Source organism: Orbicella faveolata, unplaced genomic scaffold (genome assembly GCF_042242905.1).
Source record: "Orbicella faveolata isolate gen_17 unplaced genomic scaffold, um_ofav_v1 contig_25, whole genome shotgun sequence".
Taxonomy (NCBI): Eukaryota; Metazoa; Cnidaria; class Anthozoa; order Scleractinia; family Merulinidae; genus Orbicella; species Orbicella faveolata.
The window spans coordinates 24,381,478-24,401,455 of record NW_028301553.1 but is presented as its reverse complement, the minus strand read 5'-3'; the positions used below and the strand labels follow the sequence as shown (position 1 = coordinate 24,401,455).

The 19,978-nt window shown below is 38.4% G+C and overlaps 1 protein-coding gene and 1 long non-coding RNA gene across 3 annotated transcripts in view; one reads left to right on the top strand and one right to left on the bottom strand.

Annotated features, from left to right (window-relative positions):
• LOC110039822 (cell adhesion molecule Dscam1-like) overlaps nucleotides 1–14,488 on the bottom strand; it is a 28,225-nt gene extending 13,737 nt beyond the window's left edge. For both annotated transcript variants that reach the window (XM_089294249.1, XM_089294250.1), the window contains exons 1-6: nucleotides 14,303–14,488; nucleotides 7,576–7,911; nucleotides 7,082–7,354; nucleotides 3,725–4,015; nucleotides 2,783–3,037; nucleotides 391–654 (exon numbers count right to left, since the gene is read on the bottom strand). In XM_089294249.1, coding sequence (XP_089150375.1) covers nucleotides 391–654; nucleotides 2,783–3,037; nucleotides 3,725–4,015; nucleotides 7,082–7,354; nucleotides 7,576–7,911; nucleotides 14,303–14,363 — 1,480 coding nt within the window. In that variant the 5' untranslated portion in view covers nucleotides 14,364–14,488. The remainder of the gene's footprint in view (nucleotides 1–390; nucleotides 655–2,782; nucleotides 3,038–3,724; nucleotides 4,016–7,081; nucleotides 7,355–7,575; nucleotides 7,912–14,302) is intronic.
• LOC149109582 (uncharacterized) lies at nucleotides 9,613–15,041 on the top strand. Its single transcript, XR_016208690.1, has 2 exons — nucleotides 9,613–9,804; nucleotides 14,464–15,041. It is a non-coding gene; the product is annotated as an uncharacterized LOC149109582 (long non-coding RNA).
• The last annotated feature ends 4,937 nt before the right edge of the window (nucleotides 15,042–19,978 follow it).

The window sequence follows — 19,978 nt, the reverse complement described above, 5'->3', positions numbered from 1 at the left end:
AATTATTCTGATGCAATTTGGAATAACTAAACACTAGTAAATTTTTCAAACACTACAAATTGGAATCACCCTTCAGGCTCATGCAATTTTGTAAGGGTTTGTAAAAAAAATAATTGTGCTTATTCACTCCAAACAATTGAAGAAGAACAAAATTATTATAGCATGTGTGTAACAAATGTTTCAGGCTGACATGCAGCCCTTGTAAATCACCAGTACATAATACTAAATACACATAGATGTAGTCCCCCCTCCCCTCACGTCTCTGAAGTCAACACAACACCACTTCATTTCCATGACGTAATGAAACAAATTAATATTTGATTTGAAATTATGCCCAACACTGGTTGATTGTTTAATATCACATTCAAAAAAAAAAATCCCGGTCCTTACCTATTACTGTAATCTGTAGTTGCTCTGTTGGTCCACTTCCTACTGCATTTTGTGTCTCACAGCTGTACATATTAGCCTCTTCATTGAGCTGTACATTTGTGATCTCAAATTTTCCTCCATTACTTACTACTGGTGTATTCTGTCGCTTGATGGTGTATGTTGGTGCAGGGTACCCATTTGCACTGCATGTAAGAGTCACTGTAGTGCCCTCCACTACAGTATTGCCTGGCGTTCCAGTTGTGAACTTTGTGACAGTTGGCTGATCTGTTACATACAGGTGAAACAATATTACTGTGATGATTGTCATGTTGTGATACAACTGTACAGTTTATATATTACTGTAATGTACATGTATGTATTTTGCATACCGATACAGTGCATATAGCATTAACAGCAGATCCCTACCTTCTAAACATGTTAGCTTTGCACATACCAAGTGTTATGAATCATAGCCACTGTATTTTGGTGACCTGTTACTGGTGCAGTGATATCCTCCAACGAAATTTTGAAAATTGTCTGACATGATTAATTTCATACTTGTAATGAAAGGACATCAAGACTGAGCACTAAGATGTCTTAAGTAGCTTTTCGTCATACAGATCTTATTGGCACACCATGTTTGCTTTGAAACATGCTAAAAAGTACATTCGTCCAATCATTTGGATCTGTGCTTTGTTTTTAGTCTCAATTATTATTTTATCAATAAGTACTTATAATCAATCAAGGATTTTTCACAAGAATATCTATTAAATTGTGTGCCACGTTCAGCACAATGAACATTGTGTAGTTCCAGAAAATATCCATACATGTACCTTCCCATGGATGGGATTTTTTCTAAGACCCCCCCCATGGAAATTCCAATAAAGCTTCACACATTTCTTTAAATTTTTTGGTCTTACAGAACCCCCCACCCCCCAGGAAATTCCAATCCCTTCTGTGGGGGGAGTATTCTCTACTTGCACAAATCCCATGATACATCTCTTTTACCCCACAAAATTTTGCATACTCATTGTTTGCAATTTCTCCTGGGACATCAAGATGTCCCAAGAGAAATTTTAAACTATGCTATGCAAATTTTTGGGACGTAAAAGAGGTGTATTATGGTATTTGTGCAAGTAGAGAATGGATATTTTCAGGACCTGCACATTATATACAAAACACTCATCTAAGTTTTCGTCCACATTGGTGTCCAGACATCCTTTCCTGACCAATTACACACACACGTTTTGGAAGTTTTTTTTTTTCATGTCCCATTCGCAGAATTTCTGGCTTCGTAGTTATTAATTTTAGCCAATTTTGAAACCTATTAATACTTAATTTTTAATACAAATACATGTACAGTGTATGCAGACTGGGACCACCTTTACACTCAACACATGTACACGATGCTTTTACGTTGCAAATTTTCTGGGAGAGTATGTCTCCAGCCCACAGCGAAAAAAGAACTGTAAGTTTGACAGAGTTCCCATTAACGTACAGGTGCGCATCTTAAACGCACAAAAAATGAAAAGGATGCACAGTTTTTTGGCAAAGTGTGTCATTGGGATGCAGGAAAAAAGTTCCGCAAATTTTAGTAAATAGGCAAAGGACCCCCGAAAAGCAAAAAGAGCCCCAACATCTTCGAACTGGGAGTTCCAAGGACCTTTAAATATTAAAACTGGTGGGAACTCTGGTTTGAATTCCCCAACCTTCGCATTCTGACTAAAAGTGTGAAACCACATACAGTGTATGATCCCACAACAACCATCCCATACTGAGTTGTTTCTCATTATTAATTTCATCACATCCAACACTACAAAAAAAATACTGACAACAATTAATTGCACATGGAATTGATGGTGGAAGCATACAATATCTTTCAGTGGACCTTGTGTACAATGAAAAATTAGCATGTTTCTCTTGGATGACCCTGACCAGGAACATAATCCAAGATCACCTGGATCTGGAGCATCACATGAACCAAAAACATTTGCCTAGAATGGAGTTATCAGTTGTTTTGATGCTCCATGATCTGAACGATCTTGGACCTTTGATCCTAATCGACATCCCACACAAATGCAACCTTAAAAGAGCTCAGTCACGGTATTTTGAGTTATTTTGGCCACATACAAAATTACCTTTAAATAGTAGGAAACCTGAAAATAACAGTTTTAATTAATAAGATAGAAAACCACCAAAGAGATAATGATAAACCATAAAGGAACAAGGATGGCTAAGGATGGAGAAGATCAACACGTGCAATAATACGTGCAAACCGTGCAAGCCGTGCCACTTTAACGCTACATGTTTATACAGTACATACAAAGAAACTAACCTGAACCTGTATCTGTAACTAACTTACATGTACAGGTACATGGATAACAAAGGATAATTATATAATAAACTCACTCACATCGTACATAAACCACTTTTGTCGTCTCCTTGTTGCCAAAATCATTTCTTGCCAGACATGTATAGTTCCCAGCATCTTCCACATCTGCATTTGTTATTGTCAAAGTATTTTGTGTAATCCCATTTGATTTTCCATTAAATTTCCACGAGTAGGATGGATTTGGGAAACCGTCAGCCTGACATGTCAGTGTTATGCTCTGAGCAAGTGGCACCTCTGCCGGATCAGCGGGAGTTACAGTCACCTGCTTAGGAGCATCTGAACAACAACAACAACAAAAAAACAAACAAATTAACCCTTCATTTTACCACGACTTGGACAGCACCTTAGCAGTGCTTAGAAACTGTAAATGAATTTGAATTTCCTCAAAAATGCTCCCAAAAAGCTTTTTGTTTCTTTGGTATAATCACAGCATTTTAGCCAAATGAATTCAACCACAATTTTTGCATGCTTGCTTTCCTTGCCTGTTTCTTTTCTCCTTTTAGTTACTTTCCTGAACAGAAACAGAAAAAAGAAAAAAAAAAAAAGCAGTTGCAAATGAAAACTGATGGTGGTTTCAATGTGGGCTCATCATGGTCAGCAGTATTAGCTTCATGTTAAGTGACAAAAAGTGTCCTTCTTTGAAAAAGCTCTGATTTTGGCAACCAAATTTGCTTTACTGGTGACCATACAGAAGGAGGCCACCACAATGTGATTTCTGAAAACCTTGAGCTTGGAGTACTGTCACGTCAAAATTTATAATCTATTCCAGTACTTCTGTAATTTGAATTTCCTCAAACATTTTCCCAAGAAACATAACTTCACTTGCCCGAACAACAAGTGAAAGACAGAATCCAATATCCTGATGCCAAATCCCACTACCTGGGCTATCAGAGATGACTTCCCTTACACACTGCAGCAAAAATTAAAGATGGTTGCATCCCTATAATGTAAAACATCACTTACAATTGACTAAGAGGGAAGCAGATTTTCTCTCTCCAGTTCCTAACTCATTTCGTCCATCACAAGAGTATCGCCCAGCACTACTCTTTTTAACTTGCACGATTGTCAGTCTCTGTCCATCAGAAATTGGTGTGATGGTATAATCTCCAGAACTGGAAATCTGGATGCCATCCTTAAACCATCTGTACTCCAAGACACCAGGGAATGCGTCTGTGCGGCAATAAAATTCTGCATTCCTACCTTCCACAACAGTTTGGTTACTTGACAAACTGTTTGCTTTGTGTTCGGGCTTGACTGCAACAAACAAGATAAACAAGTCAAAGTGCATGTTGGTTGAATATTTCTTTTTTGCCTTGGCTAAGCACTTAGTAGACTACGGGGTCAGATTACCAATTGAAAGTAAGAGTTCTACAGTTAGGATGATTACTCAACAGGCCAAATACATTTTTACATTGACGAACCTTGGTTCTGGCCTGACAAAAATCCTAATGGAAAAATTACACGACTGTACTTTTAAATTTACATGTAAGTTACCCGCTAACAAGAAATTTCCCTCCTAATGCCAGTTTGAGTATTGTACCTGACTCAAGATAGCTATATCAAAGTTGTCACCTAATCATCTGCCATTAAACCAAATTCTAAAAACAATTTGTACCTTGTCAATCAAACAAGTACCATAATACACATATATAACATAAACCAGTCGATAGGACAATCCAAGAACAAAATAATGTAAGAGGTTATATAAAATTATAAAATAATACAACCAATCCAAGATGTACATCTATATGTGTATGTATACACAACTTACAAAAATTATACCTTTGAACTCTACTATCTTGAACTCTTAGGAAAAGACAAACCACATGCAGTTTGAGATGTGGGGAGTTTGAGATTGCCAAAGTAAGTGACGGAAAATGTATATCCACAGGAAAATAGTGCGGAGTTCAAGATACAGGTAACTGAGTTCCAGTTAGTGACGTTCTGTACATTTAACTGTACAAGTATAAATGCACTCTTTTGTAGTGCAGAAAAATGTATTTAAATTATGTTAATTTCGATACCATGTCAACTCCCACTGCGGACAATAACTCTTGTCTACTCCCAGGACAATATATAGCTTCTTTTTCACAAAATATCTTCAGTTTATTCCATAATTTTATATTCTATTGTATTTTACGGTATTTCACTCGATTGTATTTTTATCACTAAATGTTTTTGAATTTTTACCACCTTTATACATTGTACCATTTTGCCCATTGAAGCTGCAGTTAAAGACAGTAGGATTTGTGTTTTTTTAAATACTTTTAGCCAGAAAATTTTAAACTTATATTTCACCATGTCTGGCTGCAGCCCCTATATTTTCATATGTATGTACATATGTACATGTATAAGTGTTATACATGTAAGTCAAAATGAAATTCAGGATAAAATGAAAATCCTTTGTCTCTTAACCCTACATGTAATTATTCATGGATCATGAATAATTAGGGTAAGAAAAAAAAGGAAATTGAGAATCAAACTACGGCCTCGCTCACGATGTTGGTGTACAATTGCGTAACAAAAACGGTCTCACGCTAGATTTCTTATTATTTCTCGTCATTCTTAAAACCAGTGGTCGTAAAACTTCGCAGAATTAAAGTTCCATCTATGTGCACCCCAAAAAGCGAAATTTTCCGTCTGAAAGAGATTTATTAGAAGAACAATAACAAAATTCCGTGAACAGGTTAAAAGGCAAAAAGTGCCGTTTTCCCCCCATTTTTTGACCAAAACAGAAAGTGCATTATTATAATTTTTAACTTCTTAGTGTGAACAATTCAATTCAAGAAGGTGTCTCCAAAGTGCACCTAAATTTTACTTTAAAATGGTGGGATTCTTTCATTTGCGGCTGTATCTGTCAAAAAAATTATGATTAAAAAACTAGCGTGAGACCACGTTTTTAATTTAAAAACTTTGTCATTTTATCGCGCCTTTGTTCGCACATTTCGAGCACTTTTTTCCTTTTTTGCCTTTCGCGCAAATTTTGCGTTTTGCCGATCGCACCTCCGGCATTGCACATTTTTTTTGCCTTTCAGGCCTGCGCTATTTTTGCCATTTTGCTAATTTTGCCTCGTGGCGCCTTTGCCGCTAGAGCGCTGGCGAACAACACCGTAGTGAAGGCTGGAGTACGCGAGCAGTGCAAAGTACTGACAAAAAGCCGAAGCAAGCATTTTATGATACTTTTAGTGATGCTATTTTCACAGGCGAATGCTCAGTTGAGATTGAACGTTATCCTCGCCGATCCTTCCACAAAGTTGGCAAACAGCACTGTAATAAAGGTCAACCAACACATCGATGTTTTGTTTTGTTTTCTCTTCATGGGAAACCTTTCAATCCCAGTCTAACTCGACTCGTCCATCCATTTCCTTATTTGGACATAATTTGGGCTTGTTGTAAATAAGAAAATGGCCGCGATGAACACGGAATGGACAAGAAGATGCAGGGAACTTGCTTGCTTAGTTCGTGTAAAAAGAAATAATGAAAGACATAAGCTGATTCGTTCTGTCATTTTCTCAAGATCGCCGGGCTGGACAAAAATTGGACAAACGTGTGTTTAAAGTTACATCATTTCCAAATCCTTGGTAAGCACTCTGATAGTGATATATCACATAACTTACTAGCATGTGGCGTTCTCTTATAGTTTGAGTTCTGGAGAACGCTTTTCTCCATTTTTGTGATTCCATTTTTGTGATTAAAAAGAGCTCCTTTAACAATAATTGGCAACGCTTTGCCTTGCAAAACCTGTATTATGATTAAGGAAGCTTACATTCGGAATTGAACCAACTCAATTTGCTGGACTCGGAATAAAGGCAAAATATGCAAAAAGCCAAAAGGGCACGATGTTTTTGCTGGCACGAAAGGCAAAAGCAAAAACCACCAAAAGGAGTAACGTGCACGATTTTGGCAAAAAGCAAAATTTGCCAAAAAGGCAAAAATGGCAAATCGCGCCTGCAATGGGCGCGATAAGAATAGCATAAAATATGGCCCGATGTGTTATGCTACTTGCGAAGATTAGAATGGAGAGTATGTGTGATTTTGACTCCTTACAAGGAAGGCACAAGCGCTTTTGAGACGTAGCTAAGATGGAAGGAAACTACATAAAAATCGCTACAAGATGGTGCTCATTTGAAGAGAAAAAAATTAATAACCTGCGAATTACAGCATTTCTAAAACAAATTTTCATCCAATTTTTGCTAATTTTGATTTGTACACCAACATCGTGCGCAAGGCCCTACACGAAGGTTAAAATCACTTTAGTCTGAATTTCATTTTGACCTACAACATAAGCATGTAACTAAGTATAAAATTAAGGTCACTTACATCTCACTGTTACATCCACTGTATACTCTGCAATACTTGTACCCAAACCAGGAGCAGTAACAGCAGCAACACATCTGTAACTTCCTGCATCGTTCTTCTTTGCTGATGTTATTGTGTAGTTAGAGTTGTCTGCATCTTCTTGAACCTTTGCATTGTCTCTATACCATGTGATCACTGGCTTGGGGTTACCACTGGCAACACATAACAAAGTTCTCGTATTTCCTTCATCTATGGTGATGGGTGCTGGTTCTTGATGTGTGATCTTTGGTGCAACTACATGAGGGGGACATCAAATCTCATTAACTGTCTGAGTTAGTTAGAGGGTACACGTACATGTAGGTACTACATGTATCATGTAGATTTGTTACCACAATTCCAAAAGTGGTCAAGCCAGGCTAAAACATAACCTGACAGAATTCAAAGACATCTGAAGTTTTTCAGTTACACTGTATGTATATAAACATGTAATGAAGATTAAACTTAGGGAAACTTACCAACTACAATTAGTTGAGCCTGGTCTACTATCCACCGAGGATTAAAAGTAGTGAAGCTAACTCTAAATATATAGTTTCCACTGTCCTTTTCCTGGATATTTAATAACCTGAGTGTATTTCCTGACACTTGAACTCTTGACGTAAATGCTGGATCTATGTTAACTGCTCCAGAAGACAGTACAGTTGCAATCCTCTGGTCGATATCAAATGTCCATTCTCTCTCATTAACGACTTTTCCATCTAGATTGTGCGACCATGACAAGGGCACAGATTCCCCTTTCAATTGATACACTGGATTGCCATTGTTAGGTGAACTGGTAAAACTTGGTGCACAGTCTACACATACAAGAACAAAGTAAAAAATGTTAACAAAGATTTTCTATTGTACAAGAACATGATCATCATATACAGTACATGCACTCATGAATTAAGGGGATAATAATTAAAGTAGTCAATCATCATAACCAAAAGATCTTCCTTGAAACATTCCTCCTAACCTTGCTTACCACCTAAGACCTAGTGTTTCCGCCAGACTGCGTCATTGCGGGAATCTTGCATTGCAGCCAGAGATGGCCCCCAGAAAAACCAAAAAAGGGGCAATTTAGCCATTTCTTTTACACGTGGCTGCAGGCTTAACACAGGCGTAGTATTTTAAAAGCCATCCCAGGGCTCAAAAATTCTGGTTTAGTCCCCATAATGGCAACTAAATTTCTCTGTGTTGACGATCAATAATGGTTATTTTCTCACACATTATGTCCTTCTAGAAAACCATATTGAAAGAGCTTTGCTTCTAAAACATTCAACATAAGAAAAGAAGTCAATCCATCTTTTTGCTTAACAAATAAAAAAGCCTCAACTGTGCCCTGTTCTGTTGTAAAGCATGCAGGAAGCGGTAGGGCACAAAAGAAGTGTACGGGAAAACACGAGACAAAGTTGAACGCTTTTGCCTACTTCTTTAGTGCTCTGCCACTTCCTAGGTACTTTACAACAGAACAGAGCACAGTCAAGGCTTCTTTATTTATTTTATGATAAAGAATCCAATACTTTCCCCACACATTCGGCTGAATTTTCAAACCAAGCTCTATTTACCAAATGAGTAAAAGTGGCGTCAGCCGTGCTGTTCTCTGATAAAGCACGCTAAAATAAGCCAAACACAATCCTTGTTAGAACTGTTCAAATAATTTGATTGGCTAATGAAGTAACAGCTGTCAATCACAAACTGGACCTCAATTAAGCTTTCAGGTTCAAGTAGTTTCAAGCGGTTTTCGAGAGAAGAATGACACCTTCAAAGTTTGCTTTTTAGTTAATCTTTATATAAGGATCTAATGGCAGGTAAAGGTTTGTAGTCCAGATGAATCTGGCCATATTGTGGCTCATGAAAACGTGCACTTTTCCAATGGAAAATACGAAACAAGGAGCTCAAAGCCTGTGGACAAAACTGCAAAATGCTGAGTTGAATTTGAAAGGAGTCACTGACAGTTATTTATGTAGTGTAAAAGTTAGAAAGACTAAACTGCTCCCACTGGTTCTACTCCGAGCACAGAAGAGAATATCAGAGCAAGCTTTGAACTGACCATTCGTCGGTTCACTTTGCTGGGATTACCAGAGAATGTGTGTTACTACACGACATGTAAGTGTTGTTTGAGCAATTGAGCATTCTAAAAATACAAAAATAAAGCTTCTCATCATAAACAGAGACAGCTCAATTGTTGTTTTCTGTCGCTGTTTTACTTCTAAAGTACTATTTCTGCCTTCATAACAAATATGTCCCTTATTGAAGCACTGGTTAGGTTGAGAATTTGTTTATTTCGCTACGTGTTTTGTCAGCAGGAATCTAGCAAAACTTTTTATTGCGTTCGACATTAGGAGAACACAATGTATGCGGGTTTAAGTCCCGCGGGTTTATGTCCCGTGATTTTCCGCGATGCCAAATGATTTCAGGGTTTGGACGCCATCTTGGACTGGCTGGCTGGCTGGCTTGCACAAATGGCCTCAATCTCATGTGAAATATTTTTTGGCCGCCGGGAATTGGTAGGTAATAATAATGGCGTGTTGCGGGCCAAATCTATCAACTTCAAAGGTCTTGTTTCACTCCTATCATGGAGAAATTACTGCTTTGAGATTTAAAATAGAAAGGAAAAAATTCAAGTCAATGTTCAGGTGACCTCAGAATGGAAGATCAACAAGTACAGAGTCCTCGAACCATGACGATTGGTTGTACGCTTTCAAGTAAGTTTTGAATATTGATCCCAGACTATAGAAAACAAAAATATTAATGTGCAGTATTACTTCAAAGTTGAATTCAACTTTTGGATCGATTGGTAATGCCACGGCCGATAAAATGACTGTAAAAGTTGGAGAAATTTTCGGCAAAAACTCAAGCTTTCGTTCTAGCGTGAAGAATTAATTTGAACATGCTGATGTGCAGCGAAGCACGTCTGCAAAAATTTTGAACATTTTTTTGCTTTTACATAGGTTTCTTCACCTTGGTGTGAATGAAAATTTATTGTTATTGACCTTCCTTTTGCATTTCTTTTCATTTGGTTCCGTGTATTTACGAATTTAGGTTTTAAAAGTGAACAAAAACTTGCACACTTGATTTCTGCATATTTAATTTACAGCGACCTCCATGCGGTTTGCTTGTATAGTTTATTCGGTTTCGTTCGAATATATGTGTTTGGAGTCTTGTTCAGCTACTACTTACAGAACTGCTGAGAAAAGAACAAAGTGGCCACTAATTTAACACAGTTGAAATACGATTGATCTCAAATCAATTGGCCTATTTTTGTTGTGTTTTTGATTTACAACTTTCATCTTCCTTTCGCTGCACTGTGATATTTCGTCATGCGGCGAAGAAATTATTTCATTTCTTGTTTTCAAATTGGTTGTCACTTGTGTCTTTCGCTTTTATTTTCCGTTGTTTTCTCAAATGTTGTCTGTTATATGTAATGTAAGAATGGAAATTTTTCGTTTTGTGCTCCAAAGTCAATAATTAACTTGTTTCATTTCTTGTTTTCTTACCAGTTTTACACATCAGGTTGAGTTTTTTTTGTTGATATTTTTTTAATATTTTGGCCCTTCATTTATTCAACTTTAAATAAGCGATCTTGATCTTGTGTGTGCTAATTTAACATACCAGGTTAAGAATGGTGTGCCAAACACCTCATTTATCATGAATTTGTGTAAGAATTACAATTACGTGTCCTTTTGGTGTAGAAGTGAACACTATCAAAATATGTGTTGGTCATGAAAATCAACAAAAATAAATTGGGCTTCAAGAGTAATATTTATTCCGAAAATCTATGTTGTAGCTCAGTGATAGATTCCATGCAAATATTACACTGTAGATGTATACTGGAAATTATTGCAATAATTGTTTAAAAGGAGATTTGTTTCCTGGAGATGTTAATGGAGACTTGCCTACGTGAAAGCCTTAAATTCCATATAGTATAAAATGTTATTTAGTATGAAATATTAATAGAGAAGGTATTTCTGGTACTCAGTCTCCAATCAGATGTCCAAATACTAACTGAATATCCGCTGCTATAACCCAAAAATGTCATGTTCCTAGCAACACACCCTATCAACAAATTGCTAGAGTACCCCCTTCCTTCCCCCAGGTATCGAACGCACTTCACTAATCTCTGATTACTGATACTACTAGTTTTAGTACAGTTTTAACACTATTGTTGCTAACAATGCTCTCTGTGAGCCATATTTACTGCAGACATAGAGCTCATTTCCATTGCCTTTATCTGAGTCACAGGAAAAGTTTCATTTGGGCCATATTTGTCAAAATTCCGATGCAAAAATTTGAAAGCCACCTTACCATCATCAACCTGTGCTCTGTTCTCTGGTAAAGAACGCTGTTTCAGCCAATCAGAGTGCGCATTATATGGAAACTTTATTATAATTTGCTGTTAGTATTGATTCACATTGGAAAACTTCCAAATGACTGACGGTGTTTGAAATCGCCCTATAATGCAGTGCAAACCTCTTATCATTGACTACGTTATGTATGCCTATGGATTGTTCTCTTGTAATGCACGGGTCCTTCATACTAGTATAGACCTGGCGATGAGAAATTTGCATTTGGCCACTATTTTTTACCAATTATTATTTATTGGCCCTTTTCCTACAAAATTGGCCCCTAAAAAGGTCTTCAGTGGTCACTTTGGCCCTCAAGTAAAATTTTCTGGCTTAAGGTGGCCAAACACAATTTTTGCACATTTTTGCTGATGCGATTCAGCGCATGCACAAGGATTACAAAAAACAAACATGCCTCAACACCCGCACTATCTGTGCTATTTTTCTCTAATTGAACACAGCGTATTGATAGTTTTAACCTTTCATTACAAAGATACATTAGAAAAGGTAACGATGCAAAGAACCTAGGAATTTTCAGCTTTCTCGTTGTTACTGAAAGAACCCAGTTAAATGCAGCGTGTGCGTAGTAAGTCAAAAAATTTCGATTGAATGAAAAATTGCTTTCTTGGAAATATGCCTTTTTCTCGAGAACCACTCATTAGAATTTCATGAAATTTGGCATGAAAATACTTTAGGAAATAAGTAACTGGAGTATTGAAAAAAACTGAATTTTAACAAAGGAAATTCTAGATATTTCAGTAAACCTTCAACAAGGGATAATGAAAGATCTCTCTGTTAAATTATTATCAAAATGGTGTTAACTTGTGAGTATCGTTACAAACTTGCTGCATGCAAATTATAAAGAAAATCTAATGACTAGATTTTCTACAAATAAACTAAACTGATTTTAAAGGCCTGTTTGTATTTATTCATGTTGCCATGGCAACGACACATAAGTCAGCTTAACTATCAAAAAACCAAAGTTTGTGTTGTTACATGTACCTCGCTTGCTGCCATTTTTGGCAACCGTGGGATCAAGGGTTTTAGAGAAAAAGGTGAATGAAACACACGTATCAAAAACTGTGTTCAGCCACCTTAAACACTGAAGACCTTGTGGTTAGTGGAAACGATAAGCCCTTGTTTCTGTGGATTTACAACAACACTGAAAAGAGTACACGATGTTGTATAATTTTTTTGATGGTTTTCAACTGAGATTGTACGTATCAGAAAAAGAGCAACTTTCTCAATGTTGCCCGCTTCTCAAAATGTACATGTACCAGGACTCAAAGGTGCTGTCCCATTGTCAAGGACAAGAAGATTTTCCTTCTGGACAAGTAACTTTTCATTGTCACTTGTCCGATGGGTAAGAGATCAAGCAAATCATCTGCCAACTAAATCATTAAAAGAGCAAACTAAGATTTACCCAGGGCAAGCAAAATTTGAGAGCTACTTGTCCCAAGGGCAAGCTGGAATTCAAGTTTTTTTCAAGCCTTGATGTACATGTACATGGTACAGTATAGCAATAATTTAGGTGCATCACTAAATCGTTCTCAGTGCTTTGTAACTGTACACATATACACATACACACAGATTCAACCAAAAAACACATACGAACTGTGTACATGTATACACATCATGGAATTGTCAAGTCTTGTACAAACCCTGGCTCATGCACTATGCTATTTTACGGTCAAACATTCCCCTTATGGTCACCTTCATGAAATGAACACCTTCATGAAATGAACACCTCTACAAATATATTTTAACTGAGTTAACCTGCATCTGTACATGTAATGTTAGATGGCCATTAATGTAGAGCTCTATAATGGGCAATGTATCTGAGACTTAAATCTACAGCAAATTTACCCTCAACATCTCTCATTCTCTCACAATGTAATTACCCAAATGAATTTTCAAATTCCCTTGGAGGTTTAAGAAATCAGGATTACATTGATATTCACAAAATGACTTAAGTATCCCTTATACATCTTTAAATGCGAATCACAGCCCTCTATGCACCAAGTGAGTCCAGACAAAGGTTGTGGAGGAGGGGGTGATATTGTGCAAGAGACTGTACTGTGATATAGTAAAATACAGAATTCTAACAGTTCTGGTGCTATTGTTGCAAAATCAGACGAAACTTATGCAACCCCAAATGCTGATCTATACGTGTACATGCAAGTGATCAATAAGCTTAATATCATTAGCATCACTAAAAAAAAATTAAATATGCACAAATTAGACTTATGGCCAAATATACATGCAAACTACAGTACAATTGTAAGTGCCAAGATCTCGATAAACTTGTGTAAATGTACTGCTCTTAAAATCAAAACAAGTAGACAACTTCGAGAGGATTTGTTGCTGTTGTTAAATGCACGTGAACCGTGAAGGAAATGTGTTGAAAGTTTCGCGAGCTCGAGAAGATTTTACGTTGAAATCTGGGTATTCCGAGCTTGTAAGGAGCTTTATTTGAAGTGAGATTAGTACAGCACGCTGTAGGACCATCTAATTCCTTCCAACAATGACTACCTTTAAATAAACGGTCCAGGTATTCTTGATAATAAATTTTCTCACACTAACTACATCTACGTGTAATTGCCCAGCTATAAAACGACCGCTTCAAATCTAATGTAAGCTTAAGCCCGAATCAGCCGAATTCATCGACGAAAGTCAGCCTCTTTAATTCACGATCATATACGGCATTTAACGGAGCAATCGCTCTAAATCCGAACTTCCGATAGAAAATAATTTATTTACAAGTCAATGGTAGTCTAAATACAATAGCGAGCGAAGGAACTCGGTTGCATAAACATTCAATTTGGAGTACAAGATTCTAACTTTTACCAATATTACTCACCTACAGACCGCAACCCACAAGCAGATAACAATACCACGAACATAAAATACATAACGTTCATCTCCCTTGCCGTTAAACGGACCCACTATTGTTTCAGGAATCCCGTTCGATGTCGTGAAGCAACGTTCGGACTCATACATGCATGTTTTCAACTTTTTCAGGAAGCATGGAAAACAATGCCTACCAACGGCGGATGGCTTAGATACTCAGCATGACGAATGAGAAGGCGTTATACAAGACACGTGATCTCTATTCGAATGACCTCAGCACGGTGGGTAAAAATAACAGTGATGCGAACATTTGAATGGAATTTTTGGAATGAAATTTTGATCATGACGCACCCAAGGAAATAAGGGATAGTTTTCTAACCACGCTTACAAGATGGAGACTTTCGAGGCGAACTGTATTAAGAATATTGTACTGTATTTACAGCATGCCCACATGCGACCATAGAGTATCTATAAGCCTGCCACCAGACCGATTTTTTTTTTAGCATTTCCCGTTGCTTGTATTGTTTACTAAGGTCAAACAAAGCTAAGGGGCCTAATGGCCGTTCAGAAATTATAAATAGCGAAAAACAGCCACACATTGGAAGTCGCCAGGATCAGTCATTTCTGAACGTTAACAGATAAGTTAGTTTCATTCTAGCCTGTTATTGTGTTAAGAGGATGATCCACGGTTGATACGTGACACTTATGTAAACGTTCAAAAGAAAATAAAAATAAAAATTGAAAAAGTAGGAATATGTCCAAGTGCAAGTGTCATCTTGTCAAAAATCACAAACGTTTCGGGCATAGCCCTTCTTTAGTGTGAAACCGTTAAAAAAATAATAATAATCGAAAATATATATCGAATACGTATGGTCACGCAATCTTTCTGCCCCATCAGGAGCCCATCTTGTGACCTTGTGGTATGTTCACGAGACAGAAACACGAAAGGAAAAAAAAAATGCAAAGTGATTTAAGTCTATGTACATACTATTACATCTTTTTATTTATCACCACATTCCTTACTTCGTCATTGTTATCCACGTTTGTTGCCATGCATGAGGGACGCGGGAGCGACACTCTGAACGGCTGATGGCATCTCACTACCTGAATGGCCAGGAAGTAGAATAATACATCAACTAAAGAATATATTTATCGTGTTTACAGTATACTATAGCGTTTTGCCAGGTGGTGGCATGGCCTGGCGTTTAGAGCAGTGAAGGCCTCTAGTCTCCTCCGCAGCCGTTTGGGGTGTCACGCAACGTTCCCCAAATGCGTGACAAGTCCAAAAACGGCTGCGGAGGAGACTAGTGAAGGGCAAACTGACTGGGAGTGATGACAGACGGCTATATATATTTGTAGGCTTCCGTTGAAGGGATGTCTGAGTTCAAGCCTTGCGTATTCTATTTATGTGCTTTGTTTTCTTAGTTTCTATCTCAAGTATTACTTGTCCATTACAAAGATGTTGAAAGACCAAACGATCAACCTCGCTCCCGTGAGGTGACTGACTCGTCCCCAGTCGTCTCACTGAGAGATCCTAACTGGATGACCGTCGAGGGAGTCTGGAAAAACCTCCTTGGGGAAACGGAGTGGATCATGGGAAGGAAGAAGAGGAGGGAAGAAGTCTTCCTTCTTTCATCCTTCCCTTCAACCCTCGTGCTGCGCTATCGCTACATAGTACTCATAGGATGCCTTCTAGTCTCTTGATGTCTTGTCTGACAAAGCGTTTAGTCGAGGGTCTTCGTTTTGTAGTTTAGGGCAGTCTTTTCTCCAAAAGGACGACCCTCTCGATTTCTTGTCTCTTTATTTCTGACAAAGCGTTTAAGCGAAAAGAGTACTTTGACAGGCCTAAAATTAAGTCTTCGGTTTTCGATCTTCGCTCTTCAGCTAGTCTTCTGTCATCTCGTTTTGAAGACATCCGGTTCCGTATGATAATAGTTCATGAAGTAATTCTGCCTCATCTGATGGAGACTTGCTCAATGAAATTTTTGTTGATTCTATGTTCAGCTGTCATAAACACAATTATCACAATTACGAGCAAACATCGAAGAACAATGCTAGGTAATGTTTAGGCATCCTGCCGCTGCTTACGGTTGCTAACTCCACGCCGTATTAGTGACTTACCGCTAAAAGCCCTTCCTACCGTTTACACCTGCCAACTGCAGCAAACGTGACCGCAAGACCGTAGTCACGTGACAATCTCAGGTTTGCCGGTTGCGGTTACCTATGAAAAACCTGATTACGGCAAACGGCAAACGACAAAAATGAAAGCTTTTGCCGTCTGTCTTCACCTGTTTGAACAGTAGAGTGAAAATATTTGTATTTGCGGTGAACAGTAGGAGACGTTTTCCTATTTTTATGTGTTCTTTTTTTTTTTTTTTTTTTTTTTTTTTTGCGGATTGGAAGAAAAGAACACAAAATCAGAGGTTATCGTTGCCGTCCCCTGTAAGCATCGTGTCTGAATTCTCTAATGCTACGTTCTCAAGGAGGACTGATAAACTGATAACGAGTCATGATCAAAGGACGTCTTGTTTTCGCTGTTGTCGAAACCTTTCGTGAAAAGATACTTCTGTTTCTCGTGCAAGCCTTTACAAATGGCATGATCCTTTTATTTCACTTTATTTTAGCCAACCACTTCCCCAAAGCCCGCCTTTTTGGGTCGGACGCAAAGAACGCTAGGTTCGATATTCGCCGCCGCTCTTGCGTCGCGTGGGCTACTTTCCCGAACAGCGGCTGATAATCGAGCCTACAAGAACGCGGACTCTGATCAATATCTTTTTTTTTTGAGAATGCGACGTGTTTCAGAGTGCTCATCTTCGATTTTAAGCTGAAACTACCGGAGGTCAGTGACTCATGGAGTGGCCAGTCAGAGTCCACGCTCTTAGAGATGACCAAAAGAACAGTGGGCTTTGTGCATGAGGTTGGACTCAACGCTATAGCTATAGGCTAGTTTCACTCGTAAACGAACTAAAATGATTTCATCTTTCTCCTTGCCAACTCAGTCTTCTTTAGCGAAATTTGACACACACATATGTATATAACAGAGATACATGTAACAGGATCATGGGCTCCTGCATGCGTCGATCAATTAATGGAAAGTTCTGTCATATACCGTAAACTCCCTCTTATAAGTCCCTCCCCCTCGGTTTGCATGAGGAAGTCAATAAACTGCAAAGCTGGGAACGAAGATCCTGCTTGTTTGAACGTCGGCCGATTTCACATAATTAGCCAAACTTAAAGGGTAAAACGATGAGAAGTCAAAGACTACTGCAAGGTTCACACAACCTTAGCCTTCTTCAGGTTTAGATGTTACTAAATTATGAAACTGAAATTACAATATTATATAACGGTGGAGGTCGTAACGCACATTTCGAAACTAGAAAGAGCGGCTGAAATGACAAACAAAACAAAATAGATAAACTAAAAATAAAACAGGTCTACGTAGGTCACAAGTTTAACGATTAGTTGAGGCCAGTTCATACCATGGGGTTCCAATGTTCCTGCTAAATCTTTTAGAAAGGGCTCTCTGGCTTTTCGGATTGAACCACGCGAGGAGTGAATAAGTTCAAGCGGGAATTATTTATTTCGTTTTTTTCGTCACTTCCGCCACTCCTTTTAGTTTCGAAATATTTGTTACGTCATCCACCATTATATCATATTGTAATTTCATTTTTCATAATTTAGTAACATCTAAACCTGAAGAAAGCTGGGCTTGCCAGCCGAAATATTGTTTTAAGTTTTCAAAGAGTCGCTATTTTAAGAACAGAGACAAGCATTTAATGAATGACGAATAGCTGAAGATCTACCTCCAGTTCTTATTGGCGCATTTTACTGACCTGTCATTTTTGACCGTTTTTCCTCCTTTCTCCAGGCCCTCTCGCTTTTGCAGCTGGTTTGCATGGTTCATATTTGCTCACGTAGGATCTGAGGAAATAGGATTAAACTGCTGCTGTTCTGTGGTTTACCTTTTTTTGTCCTATGAAATCATCCCTAGAGGCCAGAAGGACCAGCGAGCAAGAAAAGGTAATACAATTTTATTGAACAATCGTTTGTATCCTCAACAATATACCACCCCATTTCCAGCAGGCCATCAGAATTCCCAGAATTCATTTCGTGCAGCCCCGCAGCTACGCAAGTTACATTCTCGCCGACTATATTCTGTTCCTTTTTGCTGGCGTGGGTTTGGCACGAGGAAAAGGTGGACTCTGGTAGACAGAGATCAACCGGTGGACTATTTCGGGACCTGACGGAAACCAGCAAGAATTAAAAAATCTGGCAATCTGCTCTTGGAGCCACCTTTTCTACTCGTCAGTCCTCGCCGGATTAAACTAGGAACAGGCTGCTCGGTAGACGAGACTGCGCAGACTCAGAAGACGACTGTACAAAGGCTACTCTGTTGGCTGAATTCTACGCGGCTAATTAGTCACAAAAAGATCGCTAATACTGCAAATACTAATCAAAAGTGGTCCGTCTTTCAAAGATTCATCTTAATTATGTGAATGGCCTATCAAAGAAAACTTGGAAAGTCCCTCCAAGGAAAGAACGATATCACTGGAAACTGGGAAAGAGGGGGACATGGAGGGTGGGGGTGGGGGGGGGGTCTGAACACCGCAACACCGCAAAAAAAAAAATATCGAACACCGCCTCGCCGCAAGAAAAGTCAACGAAACACCGTCACCGCAACACGTATTTTTAGAGCCATGATTCGTTCACCTACACTTAAAATAATACTTTTATACCTCAACAATTTTACACAAAATAAACCATCACAACACTTTTCATTGTGCTTATGTCGCTACTGCTGATGCCTGTAAATCAGTTCTCTTGCTCTTATGAAGAAACCTTGCGCGAAGCTAGGAAGCGGACGAAGAAAAAAGAGAGGAGCCTTTACCCCAGATCCCTCTCTTTTTTTTTACTTCGCTCACTTGTCTTGGTGTATAAACACACTGACTGAAGCCCTATCTAATCTTGACTGAAAGTATTACTTTCCGGAGCTAGCTGCGTTTGTGTTCGATATCGATAATCGTTTGAAAAATTACAAGGTCAGGAAAGACGCAGGACCTTGGAGCGGGTATAGACCGGTATCAGAATGACCTTTAATCGAAGCCGAAAAGCAAAAGGAAACAAATAGCAAACGTGTGTAATTTACAAAGCTTCCTTAGCTTAGAAAGCCTTCTTTCTTCCCTGCCGACGCCACATCTGAATATATTTTGTGGCCGGTAGTTTTCGCCACTTTTTCCTTTTTTCATAGAAAAAAACTGCGCAGTCGATAGTACATTATATTCGGCCTTATCGTTTCCAGAATTTTCAGGATTGTTGCTGTCCTCGCTCCTCCACATGTCTACCGAACAATGAGCTCCGGGCGGCAGAGGTCGAGTTACTTGTCGAGTTACGTATAAATGAAAACAGCTTCGAATTGGCAACCGAAGCATATTGAAGATTGACTAGAAAGTGATGGTCTGTATTTTGTTACAAATTATTAACCTCAATGTTATGTGTTTGCCATAAATTAGCATGGATTAACGAAGTTTACATGCTAAATTAAGGTCAAATTTAGGTTCGAGAAAGGTAAAGCAAAAAAACCCAGCACCGCAAACAATTTCATTTCACCGAACACCGCAGCGTGAAAAACACAAACATCGCACACCGTAGGGTTTGAGATCACCGCAGCACCGCAAGTTGAGATTTT